Source organism: Hibiscus syriacus, unplaced genomic scaffold (assembly GCF_006381635.1).
Source record: "Hibiscus syriacus cultivar Baekdansim isolate YM2019G1 unplaced genomic scaffold, ASM638163v2 tig00111708_pilon, whole genome shotgun sequence".
In the NCBI taxonomy this organism is placed as follows: Eukaryota; Viridiplantae; Streptophyta; class Magnoliopsida; order Malvales; family Malvaceae; genus Hibiscus; species Hibiscus syriacus.
In genome coordinates, this window is record NW_024063159.1 from 2123112 (window position 1) to 2142524 (window position 19413).

A 19413-nucleotide genomic window follows, 5' to 3' on the forward strand; every position below is an offset into this window, starting at 1 on the left:
CATCTAATGATAACAACATCTTAATATCTACTTTAGACATTATCCTCTGATTATCATAACAAAAAATAATATTATAAACATATAATGTAATTTTAGATGATACTTGATTTATTAAATAACTGTACAAATCTTACTTAAACATCTAAAAAAAAGAATATAAAAATTATATGTCTAAATCTTATATTGTTAAAGAGTCGTTCAAAATAGAACTAATATCATAACATTACAGATAATTACATTCAAATTTGAAAATAGACTTAAACAAATAAATTCAATTACCCAAAAATTTTCAAATAAAATAACTCAAATTCAACTCAATAGAATACTGACCCATAAACCAAAATAACACAGAACTTGCAGCAATACTATACTAAACCAGTACCGAAAACAATAGCAAAAACTCCAAAACCCTTGGCAATGGAACCAATGAGACACCTAACAACCTGAACATTGGCCGGAACTAGTCGACACTGGAGTAAAAGTTTGAACCTTCCTTACGCCTCCACACATCGACGTATTAAGACAAGGCCGATTCTTCGAGCGATGCATGAGCTCCATGCACAGATGATCTAGTCACCGAAATTGGAGAACTCATCAGCCTCCTGCTCCTCCATGTGCCTACAATCTATAAACAAACTAGAAGTTTTATATAACCCTACTACATTTTCTAGAATTCCAACTTCTTTCTACTCATTTTGCAACCCTAAATCATGTTCCTTGATGGCTTGATGCCAATAGAATTTATTTCATTTTCCTATTTAATTCAGAATCAGAATTTACCTGTAGGGAACAGTCCCATTTAATTCCAATCCCCAGGAATTCCTTCTATCCTCCAAGGAACTGCAAAAGGTTTACAAGAAAAAGCCAATAGATCTGTGTAAGGAACTAATTCACAATAGAGAAGCATTCAAAATAACAAAAAGGTCAAAAGCATGGAAGACAAGAACTTCATTGACGAATCATATCAAGATATACAAGCGAAACAAAAGTAAAATAAAATGACAATCTAAGACATTGGTCAGTTCATGAAGCGGTTTTAGGTAGTGCAAGCAGGAAACCAAATCTTTCTCTCATCTTTAAAGAGAAGTCATATTTTACAGATCTAATCAATTAACTCAGCAGACGTAATTTCAAAAGTATTAAAGTTAGAATATAAAACAGTCCCTCAAATTAGCAGGCATTTTATACTGATGTTAGTCTCCGATTCAAACTCATTACTGTTTCTTCTCAGTGGCTACACCATTTTCCACTTGGTTGTCAAACCCATGATAAGGAACTTCAACCATGGGCCCGGGAAGTGGTCGTTCACCAAAGTCCTCTGGGTAGCATTCAAACTCGGGGCCGAAGTTGAACTTCACCACACAGTTCGGTTGATTTGGAAGGGTGTACATTGAAGCAGCAGGATAGTAACGACCACCAAACAAATCCTTGAAAGCAACTCCTGGCATACCCCAATTTTGAAAAAAGAAATTTCACTTCCTGCAGTAAAGTCGACATTTATCAACAGTAATTATCAAACTTCAAGCATAGCACATGAAAAGCAGTATATTTGTTGCTAATTGTAAATAATCTAAACAAATCCTCATCAAACACAGCATATAGTCATTTCAGAAGCAAATTGGTTAAAAAAAATACATGTATTGCATTTCCAGCATAAAAGCTATTATGTGCGGCTAGTTTAAAATCTTTCCAATGGCCTGTCTAAAAAGGTAATGCAAGTTAAAAACCGCAAAATATAGTCACAGCTTATTAGATTTCTACTTTGATGCCAGGTTTAAACAAACAATTCGTTTCTAATAAAATGCTCCGAATCCATGTTCAGGTTTAACAGGCAAAACATAGCACAACCAATCAGATAGGTTCAATTAGATTCTGGTTAGACTTTATAATTAGTGTTCTAACTTTACCCATTATGACATTCCTTACTGTAGAAAAGGGCCAAAAGGAGAGAACCTAGCACCCCATGCAATGACCATGCAGAAGCCAGAATCCAAACCAAAACCATGCAACAGAGTTGATTTTATTCTGATCAGACTTTTTTGTTCAAATCTTCCACAGGATTTATGTTTGGGTGGGATACTGCAACAGTCAACTGAATCCGATAATACAAGCCATATAATTGATTTGTGTAAAGGTTCCATATGTCGCTTCTCAGAAACACACTACAAGGATTCATATCTTACTATTTCCTTTCCATACAGCAAAGGCCTAACTTACAGTTTGTTCAAATCTCAGGGTTCAATGTATTCTGAAAAGACATTTTATTCAAATTTTCCACATGATTTAAGTGATGGTGGGATAGTGCAAAGTCTAACAAATCATACAAAAAACAAGCCATAAAATTTTCATTGTAAAAGCTTTTAAATGTCACTTCTCAGAATACTACTTAAAAGGACCCGTATCTTTTTGTATCTTTTCATAAGAATTAAGGAGAGGCCTACAATTTGGTAACTGGATGACTGATGATTATTGGTTAATGAGAAGAGGATCAAAGCATATTGTCAACCAAACTAATTTCTAAAATAGATTAAAACCTGTATCTTAAATCTTTAATATACTCCACTTGTCATTTGATCAGATTAATATTCTCAAACTATCCAATTTTAAGGCAACCAAAATAGTGCCAGCTTGAAAAGAAATTGGAAAAAAATCGATTCAAAACCAAGAAGAAAACAATGAAAAAGAACAAACAGTTGGATCAATAATTAAATATAATGGATGCACAAAAGCGTAATGGGGCTAAGAACAAATTATTTTCCGAACACTTTGCATCAAAATTTAAAAGTACCATCCTAGAAGACGCAGTGTGTCTGATTACATTGTGCTTTCTCTTCTAAGATATTATCAAAATAGAGCATACATAGAAACAGTAAACGACATGGTAAAGTAAAAACATAAGAGGAATAAACATAAAAGAAGCATACATATCCAATTCAGTTCATTCAAATCCAAAACACAAAGAACAAGGTTTAATCAGAATAGCAGTAGAAACTTACCAGGCACCACCCTTTTTTTTTATAGAATATTAGGCCTCATTAAAAACCCTCATCTTACCCTCCATATTACTATAGTAACATGAAGGACAATTGAAGAGGGAAAAGAGTGCTTATTACTTTTATTAATCAAGAGAATAATACACTGCCATCCCTTACATCATACTTTAAAAGCCTCAACACTAATTACATAAGACTTAAACACCTCATCCTGCTGAAACCTTAACACCGATTACATAAGACTAAAAACAAAATCCCTGCAAAATTGTAAGGAAGTCTTGCACCCTAACACGCCATAAACAAAGCCTAACAATCATCCCATACCATCTTTAGCTAATCTGTCCGCTTCCCAATTAGCAGCCCTCAAGATAAGCCTTAAGGTAATATCCTTCCCTTACATTATAGAGACAATCTTCTTCACCAAGGATAGAGACATAGGGGTGCTTAATTCCGGATTCTTGATCCACTTCAAAGCATTACTTGAATCCGATTATAAAATAATCCTCTTATTAAGACCGACACCTGAATCAGTCAACATGCACAACCCCTTTTTATTGCCAATAATTCTGCCATAATCGGAGCCCCCAACCTTATCAGAGAAGATCAACACACCACTGCTGTCCCTTATGAGTCCCCCTATACCACCTTTATTCCATCCATTCACCATCGCCCCATCAACATTAATTTTTATGAACCCATCTGGAGGAGGAACCAACAAGTTGGTTGGGATCTACTTCTTTTTTATCTACCAACCGAATCCGCAAGAATTAAGTCACCCACTAAGTAGTCGAAAGGGATTTGCACAGCATCAAAACTATCAGCAAACCAAGAGACTATTCTAAATCGAACAATAAATAACATCCTCACAACATCCAGCTTTCCTTAGGTGGCTCCTCTTTTGAATCAGGGGCACACACATACCTCTGCCTTTTATACCAAACCAAATCAGAGGGCTTGGGAGCATACGACCCACCTTCTGGCAAATTTATATAAAACCCAATAACATCTCCCTCTTTATACCCTTCTTCTCCATACTTCTCTCGCAAAGCTTTATGCACCTTACTCCCATCAATATCTCTATATCCAAAGCTATTGCCATCATACCCTACCGGTGCCTGCAAGTCCCCTTTATCGGTTGACCACCCGAGCCGCGAATGCCCCGTCTCCCCCAACTTCGCTACTTTGATTTCGAAGTACCAAGCTCCCTTCTCCACTTCTCTGGTGGCTATAACCATTCTATACCCCTTTGTGCTACCAGCACTCATCCTATCCTCAGTTAACTCCACTTTTTCAGCTTTATAAACCTTGGAAAGACGTATTTTCATATCAGGGGTATCGTCCCCTTTGTCTGGGAATCTCGGAACTGGTGTGATCAAAACCGCGTCTTCCCCATTCCCAACGTTTTGGTTATTCACTTTGCTCTTCTTTTCCCCTTTTCTAGACGTTTTCGTTGCCCAGACATTATTGTTTTTCTTCTTAGACTTCTTTGTTGTCTTGGCTTTTGTTGCAGGGGAAGGGTTTGATGGGACATTGCCGTTACTGTTACTGTTTTCGACAGCAGCGTTGGTGGGGTTATCATCGTTGATTGCGGGTGCTGAATTAGGGTATGGAGGAGTTATTAAAGACGACACCTGTTTTTGCTTTTTGGGTGGAGGTTCTTCGTCGTCCTCTAATTCGTCGTAGCTATGGGAAACTTTGAACGGGTTTTGGGTGTCATCGGAAGCAGTCGTGGTGGTTGTTGTAGGATCTTCAGAGAGAGAATCCGACGAAGCCGCAGCAAGCTGGGAGGTTTTCGGTTTGCTACTGCTGATGCCTTTTGGGGTTTTGATTTCCCTAATGGCGGGCTCGGTGTCGTCTTGGAGTAGAGCATCTTTCAGATGTTCGCCGGTGACCGGAGGTGGTGAGGAGGTGGATGGGGGGGTTGTTTCTTCGTAGTAATCGTCATTATAAGTGGCTTGGAGAGAGTCCATCGAGGAGGGAGGGGTGTAGAGATTTCGTGGGAAAACTTGGGTTTATGATTTGGATTTTGTTCCGGGAAAAAGAAAACAACTTTTAGAGAATAAGATGCAATGGTTTTTGGGCTGAGACTGAGTCAAAAAATCTGGGCTTTTGCTTTCGAAGTTTGGGCTGAGCAAAAATCTCATCACTTGTTATATATATAATACTAAGAGTACGTTTGGTTCAAGAATATAAGATTATCAGTAGGAAAAAAAGATTACCAGGTAATAGGATTACTAGGAATGTTGTATTTTGTGTTTGGTTGGTTTAGCAGGAATGTAAGATTACCGGGTTTGATTAAAGAAATAAAAGATTATTGGAATGTATATTTGACTAAATTGTCCTTATTATATATTTGTATAATATTACAAATTGTAAAATATTTATATATTTTTTAAAAAAAATTAAATTCATAATATTTATATACTTTTTTTTACAAAATTAAAAATATAAAAAAGGTTTAATGAAAGGGTAAAAAAAATTTTAACTTCTGAGCTTCATATAAAATTTTAATTATAGATTTTTTTTGTAAATCTAAAATAATTTAAGGATAAATTTGTAATTTAACATTCGTAGAATTTTTATTATTCAATGACAGTCGAATGATATTTTTGAAAAAAAATAAAATTTTAAGGGCATTTTAGTCCAAAACGCTGATAATGTTACAATACCTAAGGGAAGAGAGATAATGATATTCCCGGTAATATACCCAAAAAATCTACTATTGGTAATAAAACATTAAAACCAAACATGGGAATGTGAGATTCTCATCCCATAAGAATCCCACACAATCCTTGAACCAAACACCCCTAATGGTACAAGAGAATAATACTTCAAATCTAGTATTGATTACAGGAGAGGAAGAACAACCGTTCGTTCAACTCTAACAAGCAATAAATTTTGGGTAAATTACACATTTAATACCTAAAATTTTACTTTTAATACGTTTTAGTATCTGAACTTTTAATTTTTACAAAATCAGTACCCGTTATTAAAAATGTGACATTTTAACGGGGTGACATCAGGGTCGTGGCTGGGGGAGCAAACTGCGCGTCCGCGCAGGGCCTTCCAAAAAATGGGGCTAAAAAATATATATATATATATAGCGGCGTTTTACCAATAAATGTCACTATAGATGGACCTATTACGCCGTTTTTTTTTAAAAAAACGTCATTATTATTGTGGCTTTATTGATAAAACGCTATTATAGATGGATTTATTGCGACGTTTGTCAAGAAAACGCTACTATTATTACCCCGAAATTAAATACATCTAAAAAATAGAGACCCCTTTATACAAATTTGTACATGACTCCCGAAAATCCTGCCACGACCTTGGGTGACATGTATTAGAAAGAACAAAGGGAAAATCTCCTAAAAGGAGAATACCAATAATCAAACCTGGGTTCCCTTGTGGGTTACACAGGCGCCCAACCGGCTAGGTTAGGCTAGGCAATCATTGTTTTTACCTTGCTGATGTTTGTATTTAACTTATAAAAAAGAAATTTATTAAATCTATTATTTGAACTTAAAGCATCTCACAAAAATATTCAAACATTTATCCAATATAAGAATTGATATAATACATACTAAAATTATTATTTAACTTATAAAAATATTAAATTAAAATTAAATAATTTCTCATTTTCAATTTAAAATAAAAATAATTATATAAGTATTTATATATTTTATAATATTAATATTAATTTATTTAAAAAAATTAAATTTATGATATTTATTATAATAGAATACAAGTTTTACATTATTTTAAAAATAAATAAATATTAAAAACATATTCTATCATAAGTAGTTTACAATTATATATGTATTTAGTTATTTAATATTTAAATTAATTTTTTTAAAATAAATAAATATTAAAATGAAAAATTATTTTAAAAATAAATAAAATATTATAAATCATATTTAGTTTACCCATAATGGAACCCAGGTTTGATTCCTAGTGGCATCCTTTAGGAGATTTTCCTTTTGTTCTATTTCTAATATGGTGGCGATTGAATAAAATTAATTAGAAAATAATATAAATAATAATTTAAAAATAAGAAAATAATTTAAAATTGTCACGTCAGCTCTTTAGGTATGATTTTGTAAAAAGTGAAACTTTAGGTACTAAATGCATAGTTTATCAATAAATTTTCTATCAATTTTTTTTTCACCCTTCCTAGAAAACATATGAATGGAAGTAAATTTTTTTTTCATCTTTTCATTCTTCTACCCATCTAATATTTCATCCCTTCAACTTTCTTTTGACCCTACCAAGCAAAGCCTGATAGTTCATTTCTTCTTTGCAGGCCGCATCAATGTTCAAGGGACCTGGTCCTCCCGCTGTTCCATTTTCATTAGGTTCTTTTGGTATCCTTAAATCTTGTCAAAGCACTTGTTTAATGAAAGGAGATCAAATTGATGATTCACTTTGGTTTTAGTTAAAAATGCTTATTAACTCGTATACCGTAACTAAAAGGAAAATTCTTTGACTTGATCTAGATAGTGAGCATTTCAAGGAATGCCTTGATTCAGTCCTGAGGGGACCCTTCAGTATAACACTGCGGCACCCCCATATATGCTTCAACAATTGCAGGTCCCTGGATTTTTGTTCACACCTATTTGTCCGCATTCGTTATTGTTTCGATCCCTGATACTGCCGGAACATGTAACTGTCCGGATAATGGTGCCGTTCAATATCAGAAGTCTGGCTTGGGCATCATTCGATGGGAAGGACCGGAAACTGCTGCCGGGATGCTCTTTTGTGCAGTATGGCACCTTGGCCTGTGCCTACAGCATGTCAAGTTGATTCTACTAATGACTTTCTACGCAGCATCCACGACGGCCTCCATTGGAACCTCGGAAGGATGCAGTCGATTCGATGGCCCTCAGGATATATAAGGTCATCTCTGAAATAGCTGTAAGTAGTATTTATGATAGCAATTTTATCATTCCCTCAGGTTGTAGGAAGGAGCATTGTATTTACCCTGCTGCTGATGACATTAACCAAAGTTGTAGTCCAAGACTAGAAGAGTATCTTTGAATGTTTTAATGTGACCAAAAGAGGAATTTTTCTGTCAAAATCTGTCAAATATAGTTTGGAAATGTTTAAATTACACAGGGAAAATGTTCTCTTTTCTAACAATATATATACCGAATTCATTTAGTGACCTCAGTGATAAAAGGATTTGTTGTTCTCCTTAAAGAACTCGGGTTCAAGCAACTGCTTATGCTATATGCATATTGTTAATGATTAAGAAATATTATAAAAGGATATTAACTTCTAATCATCCTAGACTAATATTTCATAATTATATTAGAGTGATTCTCTTTCCCCTATCTAGAACAAGTCATTTAATTAAGTAAAACATCAAAGTTTTCAATATCTTAATTTTGTCGTTGTTCGAGTACTTAAAGTCGAAATTGTACATCTAATGTAAAAATTTAAAACAAAGAACGTACACATGAAGGATTGAGAAACCCCAGATTTTATATAATTATTTTGAGTAACCAATGAAAACTTATATTTGACAAGTTTATCGACTTAATTATGAAGCATCGATAAGATTGCAGATATCAGAATTCAATTAATCGTTAAAAAATATTCGGGAATTGATGAAACAAGATAATTTTAATGATAAAATAAAATAAAATAAAATAAAATAAATTGTAATTTTAAAAGGGGCTGATTTCAGGCATGCTGGCTGTAAGCCCTGATTTAGTTGGGCCATGAGGAAATTGTTGAGGTTGAGGGATGATGCTGAGGTCTTTTTCAATGGTATTGTGAACTGGTCGATTGTCAACAATAGATGATTGTGGGAGAGAATTCGTGATAGGAGGGATAAAGTTGGTGGCATAAACTCATTTGATTCCCTTCTCACATCTCTAAGCACTCGATTATTGTTTAGATGGCCTGTTTGGATAGGTTGCCTACTAAGGATAGACTTGTGGGTTTGGTGTCATATCGGATGAGCTCTGTGGGTTGTGTGGAGGAGTTTAGAGATAACTTGTTTGCAGGGAATCATTAGGATTTGTAGGCTCTAGGTGTGCTGAGAGCGGATTGTGTTATGGACGGCTGAGCATTGGAGAGGTGATTCGCTTACTATTCACATTAAAAGCGTTTGGGAAGAACGTGACTTCAGACAGTGTAGGGGAATTGCCCGTTCGAGTGATATCATTGTTGATAACATGAAGTATATAGTTCGCATTAAGCTTAGTAATACTTGTTTTGACGAAGGAGATAAGGTGAAAATGAGGTTGTGTGTTGATTGGGGGCCGCCTTAGTGGGGCTCTTCTTTGGAGGTCTGTTGTAGCTTGGCTACTTTCCTTCTAATGGAATACTTGATTTATTACAAAAAAAAAAAAACAATAATTCGTATTACATGTAGGTTTCTTACGATTTTACATTGCATTGTTGATCTGAATGTTCATCCCGACTATGCAATTACTTCACCCTTCCTACACTCCCTTAACTTGATGTTCATAACACTCGTGCCAGACATTTTCATAACATTGCAGCATTCGATTTTTCCGGGCTGAAAAAAGCAGAGAGAAATCGATTAATAAGAACGAATTTTGAAGATAATTTATGTTACCGAGATTGTTCACTACTTGTGTCCGATGCAAACCTGCTTATGAACCGATGCGTTTGAAGACACGCGAATCCTGAGGACATCATCGGCGGTATGGTTTCCGGAGAAGAAACAAGGTGGTAATTTACGTCGAGCTGTTCGCCTATACGTAGAGACAACTAAGGAATCCCCTTTCATTCTCCCAATGTTCTCCATGAAGAATACATGAGGAGCTTGACACGGATCGTTTGTGACCAACCTGGTGTTGAACATATACAATGGAGGATGACCATTCTTCCAGGGACGAAATGTCTCCAGGGGTCTCTTCAGAATACTTCGAGGGATGATACTTTTCATATATATGAACCGAATAACCCCACGAGACTGAGATGGACCAGTTCTTTTGCTTGTCGTAGCATATTGTTTGCTGTGCTAAACGTGATTCATCGACTTTGGCGGCTTGCATGAGATGTTTTACCGCGTCAGTTCGGTTCTTGTTGGGGAATATTGGGTCTATGTTGTCGAAATGGTGAAGCGTAATGATTGGTGACTGCGGATGAGCCGATAGCATACCTGATATATCACCGAGAAGATCAACCTGCAGTTTATAATATCACAATAAGAAATCTTTTTGTTTGGTCGTATTCTCAAGATAACGGAGAAGTTGCGGATGCTGCAATTCTACAAATCTACTATCACCTCTTAAGGGTATTGTATGAACCCCAATTGAACTAAATTCGGACTCAATACAATCTCTTAAGGTTTGAATTCTAACCTCTCACAGGCATTCTATGAACCTTGATTGAACCATACCCGCCATTTGACAACCGAATTGTTATCAATTCAGTTTGGTTTCGGCCGAACTGAACTAAACCCAGGCCTGATATCATCAAATTGTCATCTTAGTACTGGAGATGTTAGAATTCGAACCTCTAATCTATTTGACAAAATCAAATTGTTATTAATTCAATTGGGTTGAATCCAACTGAACTGAACTCGGGTATTATACAATCGACGGGTTACAGGTGTTGAAATTCGAACATGAAGCTATCGAGATCAACCCAAATTAGATTAACAAGAAAAAAAGGAAGCAAATGCTGGGATTCAAATCCTAAATCAACCAGGTCACCTAAACCCCTTGTTAGGCTATTATAGGGAAAATGAAAGAGATTACATATACTCGAACTTCATAAATTTGATTCGAGGCAATCATATTGTTACTAGTTTTCGATATTTCAAGAAAAAGGTAGGTTAAAACTGTACCAAGTATGAAGGCAATTACCTGATGGACACCCCTTTCAAGGGTAAGAGAAATCCCCAAGTCGAATAAGCAAGATGATGTCAAAGAGTCACTGGTATGACTAAAGGGGTATCTTTCGAGGCAATCATTCATCAATGGCGCCAGTTGTTCCACCAGTGAATAGCTCAGAGCATATCCAGCGCCACCGTACGCCATATCGAAGGCGAAGAGGAAGTTCGAAATCACAGACTCCGAATACATCCCGACGTAATAGTGCTTGGTGTGGTCATATTTTCCCAACACTTCCACTAAATTGTCCACAAAAAACAGAGTGTCATCGTCGGCCATTACGAACCACCTCACCCCCTGGTTATCTCCCAGGTTAAACGAGTCGAGAACGGATCGGAAAATTCGAGCCTCGATAGGGTTCACCAGCTTCGGGTACACCGGCAGCTTCGTGGCGTCCGAATTGAGCCTAAACGGCGGAGACGTTTCAGGCCAAGGGAGGAACTCTTTAGGTGGGGGTGAGTCCATGAAGATGTTCCCCCTTGTTTTGTTCGGTCTCCACCAGGCTTCGGTGTATGGTCTTCTCGCCGGCCATGTTTTAGTGCAGCCTACAAGAACGAACTTAATGTGGCTAATGTTCGTTGGATAATGCACAGGTAATTCGGTCGTCTTGTTCGACAGTTTCACCTTGACCGGCGACATAACATCGGGTGAGACTTTGCACGTGGAATTATACAAGAGTGTGTTAGAAAATCAAAAGAAGAAGACCCAAAACAGCTACCAATTTAGCTAAATCTATGAAAGGACGATTACGAAATCTGGGTTTCATTGGTACTCAAAAGGAAACGAGTGAACTCACCAGAATTTCTGAGAATTTTTTTTTGCTGCATGAAAAGGCAGATCTGTATGAACTGGAGTATTTATCATAACCTTATTGAATGAACATGTTAACTTTGCTTCCGATTAAATTCAGTAACAAAGAGCCAAGATGAACCGAACGGAGAAGAAAGTTGGTGGAGAAAAGAGATACAGTTGTTTTCACTCGTTTACAGCCAAAAATGATAAGTTCATTGGTCTTGTCTAATTGTGTAATTGTCGGGGGCAAGTGGAGTGCTTTGTTTTTGGTCAGTTTCGTCATTTTGAACTTCAAGTGGCCATGCTTGTCCAAGTGTACCCAGATTTTTCCCACTCTTTATGTGGTCAACACTGTGGGAGATTAAGAGCCAAAATGCTCATGGGTAGAACGGGTCGGGTTCGGGTATTGGTTTCTCCGTCTCCGTTTAAAAAATTCGTAATCATTTTCGTTTAAAAAATCGTAGGGATTTAAACGGGCATCCCCATCGGGTAATCGGAGAAAACCGCAGGGAAACGGGTATCCCCGTTTAGTATAAACGATTATTTAAACGGGTATCGGGCCAGTTATATATATTTAAATTAAATATATAAATATTATATATATTTTTAATTTAATTTAAATTTATTAATATTATATATATATATATATAATAATAATAATTATTTTTAATATTTATCGGGTCGGGTATCGAGCCGGGAAATCGGGTAATCGGGGCGGGGATTACTAAACCTGTCCCCGTCCCCATCCCCGTTTAACATAAACGATTTTTCCCCGTCCCCGTCCCCGTTTAACATAAATGGTTTTTCCCCATCCCGTTTAATTCAATTTTCAATTTTTCCAATCGGATTCAGATTTTTTTTCGATCCCTACTCATGGGTTCTTGCATGTTAAATATAAGCAGTCAGCTTTGATACCCTTCAATATTTTAACCGCATAAAACTTTTATACGATGAATATAAATAAAATTTTAGATTAAATATCAAATAAATATTTAAAAAAAATTAATCCTGGAGAGTTTCAAAAGAAAAACTTGCTCTTTGTTACCGTTTCGTCCCCAAATTCTGGGTCAATGTAGGACAGGAGCATGATGCAATGGGTTCAAACCCCAACCAAAATGATTTCAGTTTCATTGGTTCGGGTTTCAATTTTAATTTTTTTATATTATATAGATTTAAGAAGGTTGAATGAATGGAAATAAATAAATGAGGTTAACCCATTACTTTTTTATTGTATATCTTTTTATTTTCTGTTATTAATCGAAGTTATTTATTTTCACTCATCTAACGATCGTACATAGAGGGTGTTTAATGAGTTGAGCATCTCGTGAGTTGCTCAACTCGACTCGGTTAAAGCTCAATAAAAACTCAACTTGGGTTGACTCGACTTGAGACCTTAATGAGTTGGGTTGAGCAAAGTCTAACTTGACTCGAAAAGTTCGTAAGCAGTTCGTTAATTTTTTTATATAATTTTTTTGTAGTTATCTTAAACAATTATTTCATACACTCAAAATTATTTTAATGTATTTGTTGATTGTTGCTTTGGAGTTTAGACCTTAAAATTACTTCATACACTATTTTGATATTTTTTTTGTTAAATTTATTAATTTATGTTTATATTAAGTTCTATATAGTATTAGTAGATTTTACCTATAGTTAAGAAAATAAGATAAAATTTTCGGTGAGCTTAACGGATAACGAGACGAGTAATGAGCATCGAGCTTAACGAGTAACGAGCTTAATGAGCAACGAACTTAATGAGCAACGAGTTTAATGAGTAACAAGTTTTCTTAATGAGTATTAGTATATTTTACCTAAATTCTACTCTTTTTTTTTCATTTTAGTAACACACCGTTAAAAATTTATGTACTAAAACGAAACAAAAAGTTAACAGCGAGATACTAAAATGAAACAAAAAGTTAACTATTGGTACTAAAATGAAATAAAAACTAAACTTTGGGTATGATTTTGTAAAAATTGAAAGTTCAAGTACTAAATGCGTAGTTTACTCTATAAATTATAATAAAAGTATATATATATATATATATATATATATATATATATATATATATTATGATAATTTATTATTAGTATTTTTATATATAAATATCTTGAAAAACATAAATTTAAAATATATTATAAAGAATTAAATAAATGACTTGTCAATTTAATTTAAACATGTAAATTAAATATTTTTAAATATCCCTTATGTTTTTTAAATAATTAACAAAAGTACTAAAATAATTTAAAAAGTATCAATTAAATTGAAAAACCCTAAACCCCATTTAACCTAAAAAATTATCAATCGTTAATAATTTTAGTTTCAATTGAAAAATTATTTTGAGACACGTTTTAACTTAAAATATTATATGTTTATTTTAAAAAGTTATGTAATTAATAATAATTTTAATTATAATCAAGAATGTCTTGATGATAACTTTTTAAATTATAAACAAATTAGTTATGTAATTTACATAATTTACTATGAAAAATATAATATTTTAAATTTCTAAAATATTATTCAATTTATTCTAAAAAATATTAGGCTCTGACTAAGTTTCTCGATTACAAACTGTTTTTTAATAATACATTAACTAGTTATATGACTCATTCAACTTAAACGCTTGCTATGGATAAAAACATTTAAGTTAGCCGTTGTTAATTAGTTAAATCCTAAAAGAAAACAAATATTATAAATTGTCACATCATTAATTTTCAAGCATTTGATATGAATATGACACGAGATGAAATATAACACGAACACGACATGAATAAAATATTAAGCCTAAAGCTATAACACTATTGAAGTTAGACCAAAATAACAAAAAAAACAAAAACCCAAAAGCAAAATTGTGATACGACAAAAAAATACACAACACAGATAGTCGAGTTAAAATGGTATTAAAAATTAGGCTTAATATATTTTTAGGTGTCTAAATTATATCTTAAATTAATTTTTAGTACTTAAAGAAATTTTTATTAAAAATAGGTGTTTAACATTTCTAATTTTACACTTTTAAGTGTTTGTACCATAACAGTTGTTAAATTTGATTATTATCTGATACATGTCATGCATATAAAATTTTAAAAAAAATATTTATGAAAGATACATGTTAGGTGTCTAAACTATACTTAAATTGACTTAGTGCCTAACATTATCTCCGACGATGACGAAAGATCACCACTAGCTGAGTTTTGTTTGGAGCAAGGCGATGAACTCAATGATGACAATCATGTAATGTACATTCAATTGTAGCCATCAGAATCGTCAAAAAATAATGAAGGAAAATTTAGAAAACCGACGACCATTCACAACACTTTTCACAACGATCGACGCAATTTCATAATGGATAGAAGATTAGATTTTGGTTGTAGTGGCAAGACGATTCTGATAGTATAAACAGTGACTGCCACAAACTAACAATGGTCGATCAATGGTGGAATTTTGTGTGGTTTTTTTTCCAGTTTTTTTAAATTATAATATTATTTTTTTTAAAATAATTTTTTAAAATATTTTTTATATGCATGACACGTTTTAGATAACGGTCAAATTTAACGAATATTACGGTCCATGCACTTAAAAGTGTAATATTGGAAACCTTAGGTACCTATTTTTAATAAAAAATTATTTAGGCACCAAAAATCAATTTAAGGTATAGTTTAGGCACCTAAAAGTATATTAAGCCTAAAAATTATATTACTCTAACTGCAATGATAAGCAAAAGAGGACTCAAAAGCAATGATATGTCGGCTTAACCATGCTTTCGCATCCCTGAACTACGAGACCTGCGAAGCTGCTTCCATGGAACTGTGATGGCCGAGTTTAAGAAGCCGACATTATTCACTCCAATGCGGTGTTTTCTTCTTCGTGAGCCTTTTGAATGCCGACCAAACGAGCATAATCCACCCACCTACGAAAAGAATTCGAAATCGTGAGATTTGAGGGGCTGTTGGCAACAAAACGACTATCCTAGTGAGTACGGTAGTTTCGAAGATTGATATCGGATCTTACAATAGGGAACCTAAGTACGTGTTGCCCGTTCGAACGGCAAAGCATATTGCACTCAACATGATCTTGTGCTGGTGTAGCAAAGGCTCCAAAATACGCTGTTCAATTACACCAGCCAGCACTTGGTACCTATCGGAACAAAACACAAACCCTCAGCAAAAAATTAAAAAAAAATTAATTCCTATCATTTATACATCATACAATCGGTGTTTCAAGACATTTCGGTTTCATGGGCAAAAAAACCTCTCATATGATAGCTAAATTCTATGTTACTTGGAGTCGAGTGTGAGTACTGGATATAATTACATGTCTGGTACCTGTTAGCAATAGCTAATGCTCCAACAAAACTTTCGACTTTGATGATACATGTAAATGGTTTTATAAAATAAACAAGTCGTTCAACATTAGGTACTAGAGGACACCCCAGTGGTTAGGGAATTGAGATTCCGACTTAAAGCTCTACAATGTTAAATCTTAGATGGAGAGCTTAGGGATTATGGGATGACAGAGCAACCTTCCTTTCGTGTAGCTCATAAATAATAATGGTAAAACGAGAAAAGCATTTCCATGAACATTACGCAATTACACACCTGAGGTTGCTAGAAACTGCCATGTAAACACCGTAGGCAACACTGGTGGATAGTATGGGAACATTTTCAACTTCAGCAGCGGATGACTTGTCGACAGCCCTTCTGGCATTAATCAAGGCATTTGTAACCACTGTGCCAACCTGTGAAGAAAAAAAAAAAAGGGAACTCCATTAAATCAAATTGCAAAAGAAGAAATGATTTTCTTTATAGAAATTGAATTGCAAACAATTTTCTCAGCAAATTGAAATAATAAACCCTTACCAGCGAAGAAGTTGTGCCTACTGCAAAAAGCTTTGCCCCGTTTCGCTGCAAAGCACATACAATTAAAACATGAAAAAAATGGTCCATTGTTTATATCTCAGATGTTCAGATATTTTGATCTTTAAAAGTTTGCAAGATACAAAAGATCTCCTTACCATTACGGCACTTAATCTCTGCAAAAGCGAATACGAAGTCCCAGGGAGAGCAACCTGCAGACAAAATTTCATTGACTGTCAAACAGAACATTCTCTCCATGCAACTTCATTGCCAAAGATGATGATGATGATAACCTGGAAAGCATTATCAGGGCATCTATAGAAGAACTTGGAAATAGCCCCAGCACTGACTGCAAGAGGAGGTCGGAGAGAGACCGTAGGAGCAGGAAGATAAACAAGCATGAAATCTGCAATTATGGCCATTACCTAGAAAAACAAATGTGGAATTTCAATTTATGGAAATAACTGAGTTGGACATGTAATTCATAATCATCTACACATTACAGAGCTAGTGAATTTCTCAGGATCAGGGAAAATATACATTATACAGACACAATTTATTAAGTTAAAAATAGTACAAATTTTCCAAAGAACCTTAATTATAATTCAGTCTTACTAGTTTCACCTTCATCATTCAACGAAACTGCATCTTTACTGTTTCATATGATTTTCTTTAGCCTGGTAGAGGAGCATGAAAAAACATAAAAGGTTTGTTTTCATGTTAGGATGTCATTAATGCGTGGTTAGATTGCTAGGAGGACATGCATGTGTGAAGAAGGCACATTCTGGTTGCAGGTGAGAAAGAGACTCGTTCGTTCTCATTAAACCTTGAACTGCCAACTTCTTAAACACGATGCCATCAATGGGTTCAGGGGGAATCTACGGCTCGACCAACTTGATGGTCGGCCAAAAGATTCTGCAGCAAGCTCAAGGTCTACAAGCTCTACAATTTAAGGCCATTTCCGGCATTGGTTCGCAAGATCATAGAATCCCCATACTAGAACCAAATCAGGCTTCCACGATTTGTTGGTGGTATCCTCTTCTATCTTTTTTCTTGTTAACAAAAAACTATATATAATGTTTCAGCTGTGAACTCAGTATTTCATCTAATCATCCTTATGATGAGAAGATTTTTGGTTTTAAAATTAAAAAATAGTGCTCATTCCTTCCTGCTGATGCTGGAAATCTATGTGATGTATTTACCAATGCATGATATCGACTTAATTATCTAACAATGACACGGCAGTAAACTGCTTATCTTTTACAGAAAACAGAGTGTTAAATGGATGTTTATATATCCTCAAATTTATTCCTTGAATCTATCAATCAAATCATATTTTCTATTTAGGCCAAAAGATCTAAGCTAAAATGGTGTTGGTTGAGGTGAAAACAAGCATACCACATCTGCAAAAACGATTTCGAGCTCCTTGAAGAAGTTTTCTCTTCGACGTTCATATTCTGCAGCGGTCTAGAAAATACGAAATAAACATAAGTATAATAGTTGTTAAGATTGAATCAACAAAATTATATGAGCCATCCAGGATGGAGAATAAAAGAGTCAAAATTCATCACATAAAACAATACCTTCGTGAAGATCCCAACACCACATTCCATGGCAACTTTAGCTAAGAAGAGATCATCGGCCAAAAGCCTTTCTTTGAACCCACCGAACTGCATCAACCACTGCATAAACCCAGACTTGTCGAGCCCCAAGAACCTCTCTACAACCGACCCGGGAATCCTCCCAGCTTGAATCGCCGCCGCCAAGTCCTTGGGTAAGCTCTCCATCGACCTACCTGCCTCGGCCAGCACAATCATAGCCTCTCTCTTGTTCTTATCGCCAGCGTTCTCATCACCACTACCCTTGCCTTTTCCATCGTCATTGTTTCCTCCGCCACCACCCGAGTTGTTGTTGTTGTTGTGTTTGATGTCGCCACCATCGCCTCCGGGAAGGGTAGAGAAGGTTAAGAACGGCGAAGGTTGGCGGTGGCGGAGACTGGTGGTGGAGGAGGAGGGAAGGCTTAGGTGGAGGCGGAAATGGGAAGATGAAGTGAATTTAGGGATGACCTTAGGGAGAGGAGAGAAAGATGGAGAAGGGGTGAAAAGACAGGCGGCGATCGACATTGGTGGCCGGTGGCTACTGGTGATGGTGGTGGTGGGTTGTGTTAAAAAGAGTTGGGAGTGCTTTGTTTGTGCTGTACTTGCGTTGTTTGTCCCGGGAGTTAATGTGTTTAGGTTAGTAGTTGTTTTGTTTGTTGGTGTGTGTTAGTTGGCAAAATGAGGATCTGAGCAAACGACGGACGCCGACCCTCTGTCCGTCCCAAGGGCTTTTGTCTCAAACCTCTACTGTTTTAATAAAGGGCAAAATAACTTTTAGTCGCCTGAACTCTACAATTTCTCTCACTTTAGTCCCTGTGTCTATAATATTTTTAATTTTTTTATATTTTGATAATTTGGGTATTATGAGATTTTTTATGGAAGGCATAATTATGAGCGTAAATTCAAATAGCAGCCCGATAATAGAACAACGGTTGCTAAATAGCAGGGGTAATAGTGTCAAAAAAGTAGGTTTCTAAAGGCGCGCCTAGGTGCGAGGCGTAAAGAGGCGATGAAGAGAATACCCGCTTTGGTCAGAGCGAGACATTTTACAGAATGCTGTGAGACGTGAACCTATGGGCTTTAGACGTCGGGCGATAGACGCAATGCCTTAAATCTTCTGCTATTAAAATCAATGTTACCTAGTTTGGTGAGAAAAGGGATGGAAGGAGGGATCACCACAAAAGCAAAGGAAAGGAAGATAGGGAAAGAGTTATGCGGGAGGAGGGGTGGATAGAGTGTAAAGAAATGAAGTTAGAGGTATTGAAATATCTCAAGAGAGAAAAACAACAGTAGAGAAAG

General features: G+C 35.4%; 3 protein-coding genes across 4 annotated transcripts; all 3 read right to left on the reverse strand.

Annotated features, from left to right (window-relative positions):
• Positions 1-3841: 3841 nt before the first annotated feature.
• LOC120167909 (protein TRAUCO-like) lies at positions 3842-4991 on the reverse strand. The gene has a single exon (XM_039176790.1). It carries the CDS (start codon positions 4961-4963, stop codon positions 3857-3859), a length of 1107 nt encoding a protein of 368 aa, XP_039032721.1. The 5' UTR covers positions 4964-4991; the 3' UTR covers positions 3842-3856.
• Positions 4992-9234: 4243 nt separating this feature from the next.
• LOC120167994 lies at positions 9235-11842 on the reverse strand. Of its 2 annotated transcripts, XM_039176867.1 has the most exons (4): positions 11667-11842; positions 10844-11494; positions 9619-10159; positions 9235-9525 (listed from the first exon to the last, which is right to left on the reverse strand). In XM_039176867.1, the coding sequence occupies exons 2-3, from the start codon at positions 11333-11335 to the stop codon at positions 9725-9727; spliced, it is 927 nt and encodes a 308-aa protein (XP_039032798.1). In that variant the 5' UTR covers positions 11336-11494; positions 11667-11842; the 3' UTR covers positions 9235-9525; positions 9619-9724. The 2 variants fall into 2 exon arrangements, with proteins under 2 accessions (XP_039032798.1, XP_039032797.1); XM_039176866.1 differs by having other exon boundaries at positions 10844-11842.
• A 3401-nt stretch (positions 11843-15243) lies between these two features.
• On the reverse strand, positions 15244-18738 carry LOC120167939 (protein RETICULATA-RELATED 4, chloroplastic-like). The gene is made up of 8 exons (XM_039176832.1): positions 18100-18738; positions 17915-17983; positions 16810-16941; positions 16675-16728; positions 16520-16564; positions 16259-16398; positions 15672-15797; positions 15244-15570 (listed from the first exon to the last, which is right to left on the reverse strand). Exons 1-8 carry the CDS (start codon positions 18637-18639, stop codon positions 15501-15503), a joined length of 1176 nt encoding a protein of 391 aa, XP_039032763.1. The 5' UTR covers positions 18640-18738; the 3' UTR covers positions 15244-15500.
• Between the last annotated feature and the right edge of the window lie 675 nt (positions 18739-19413).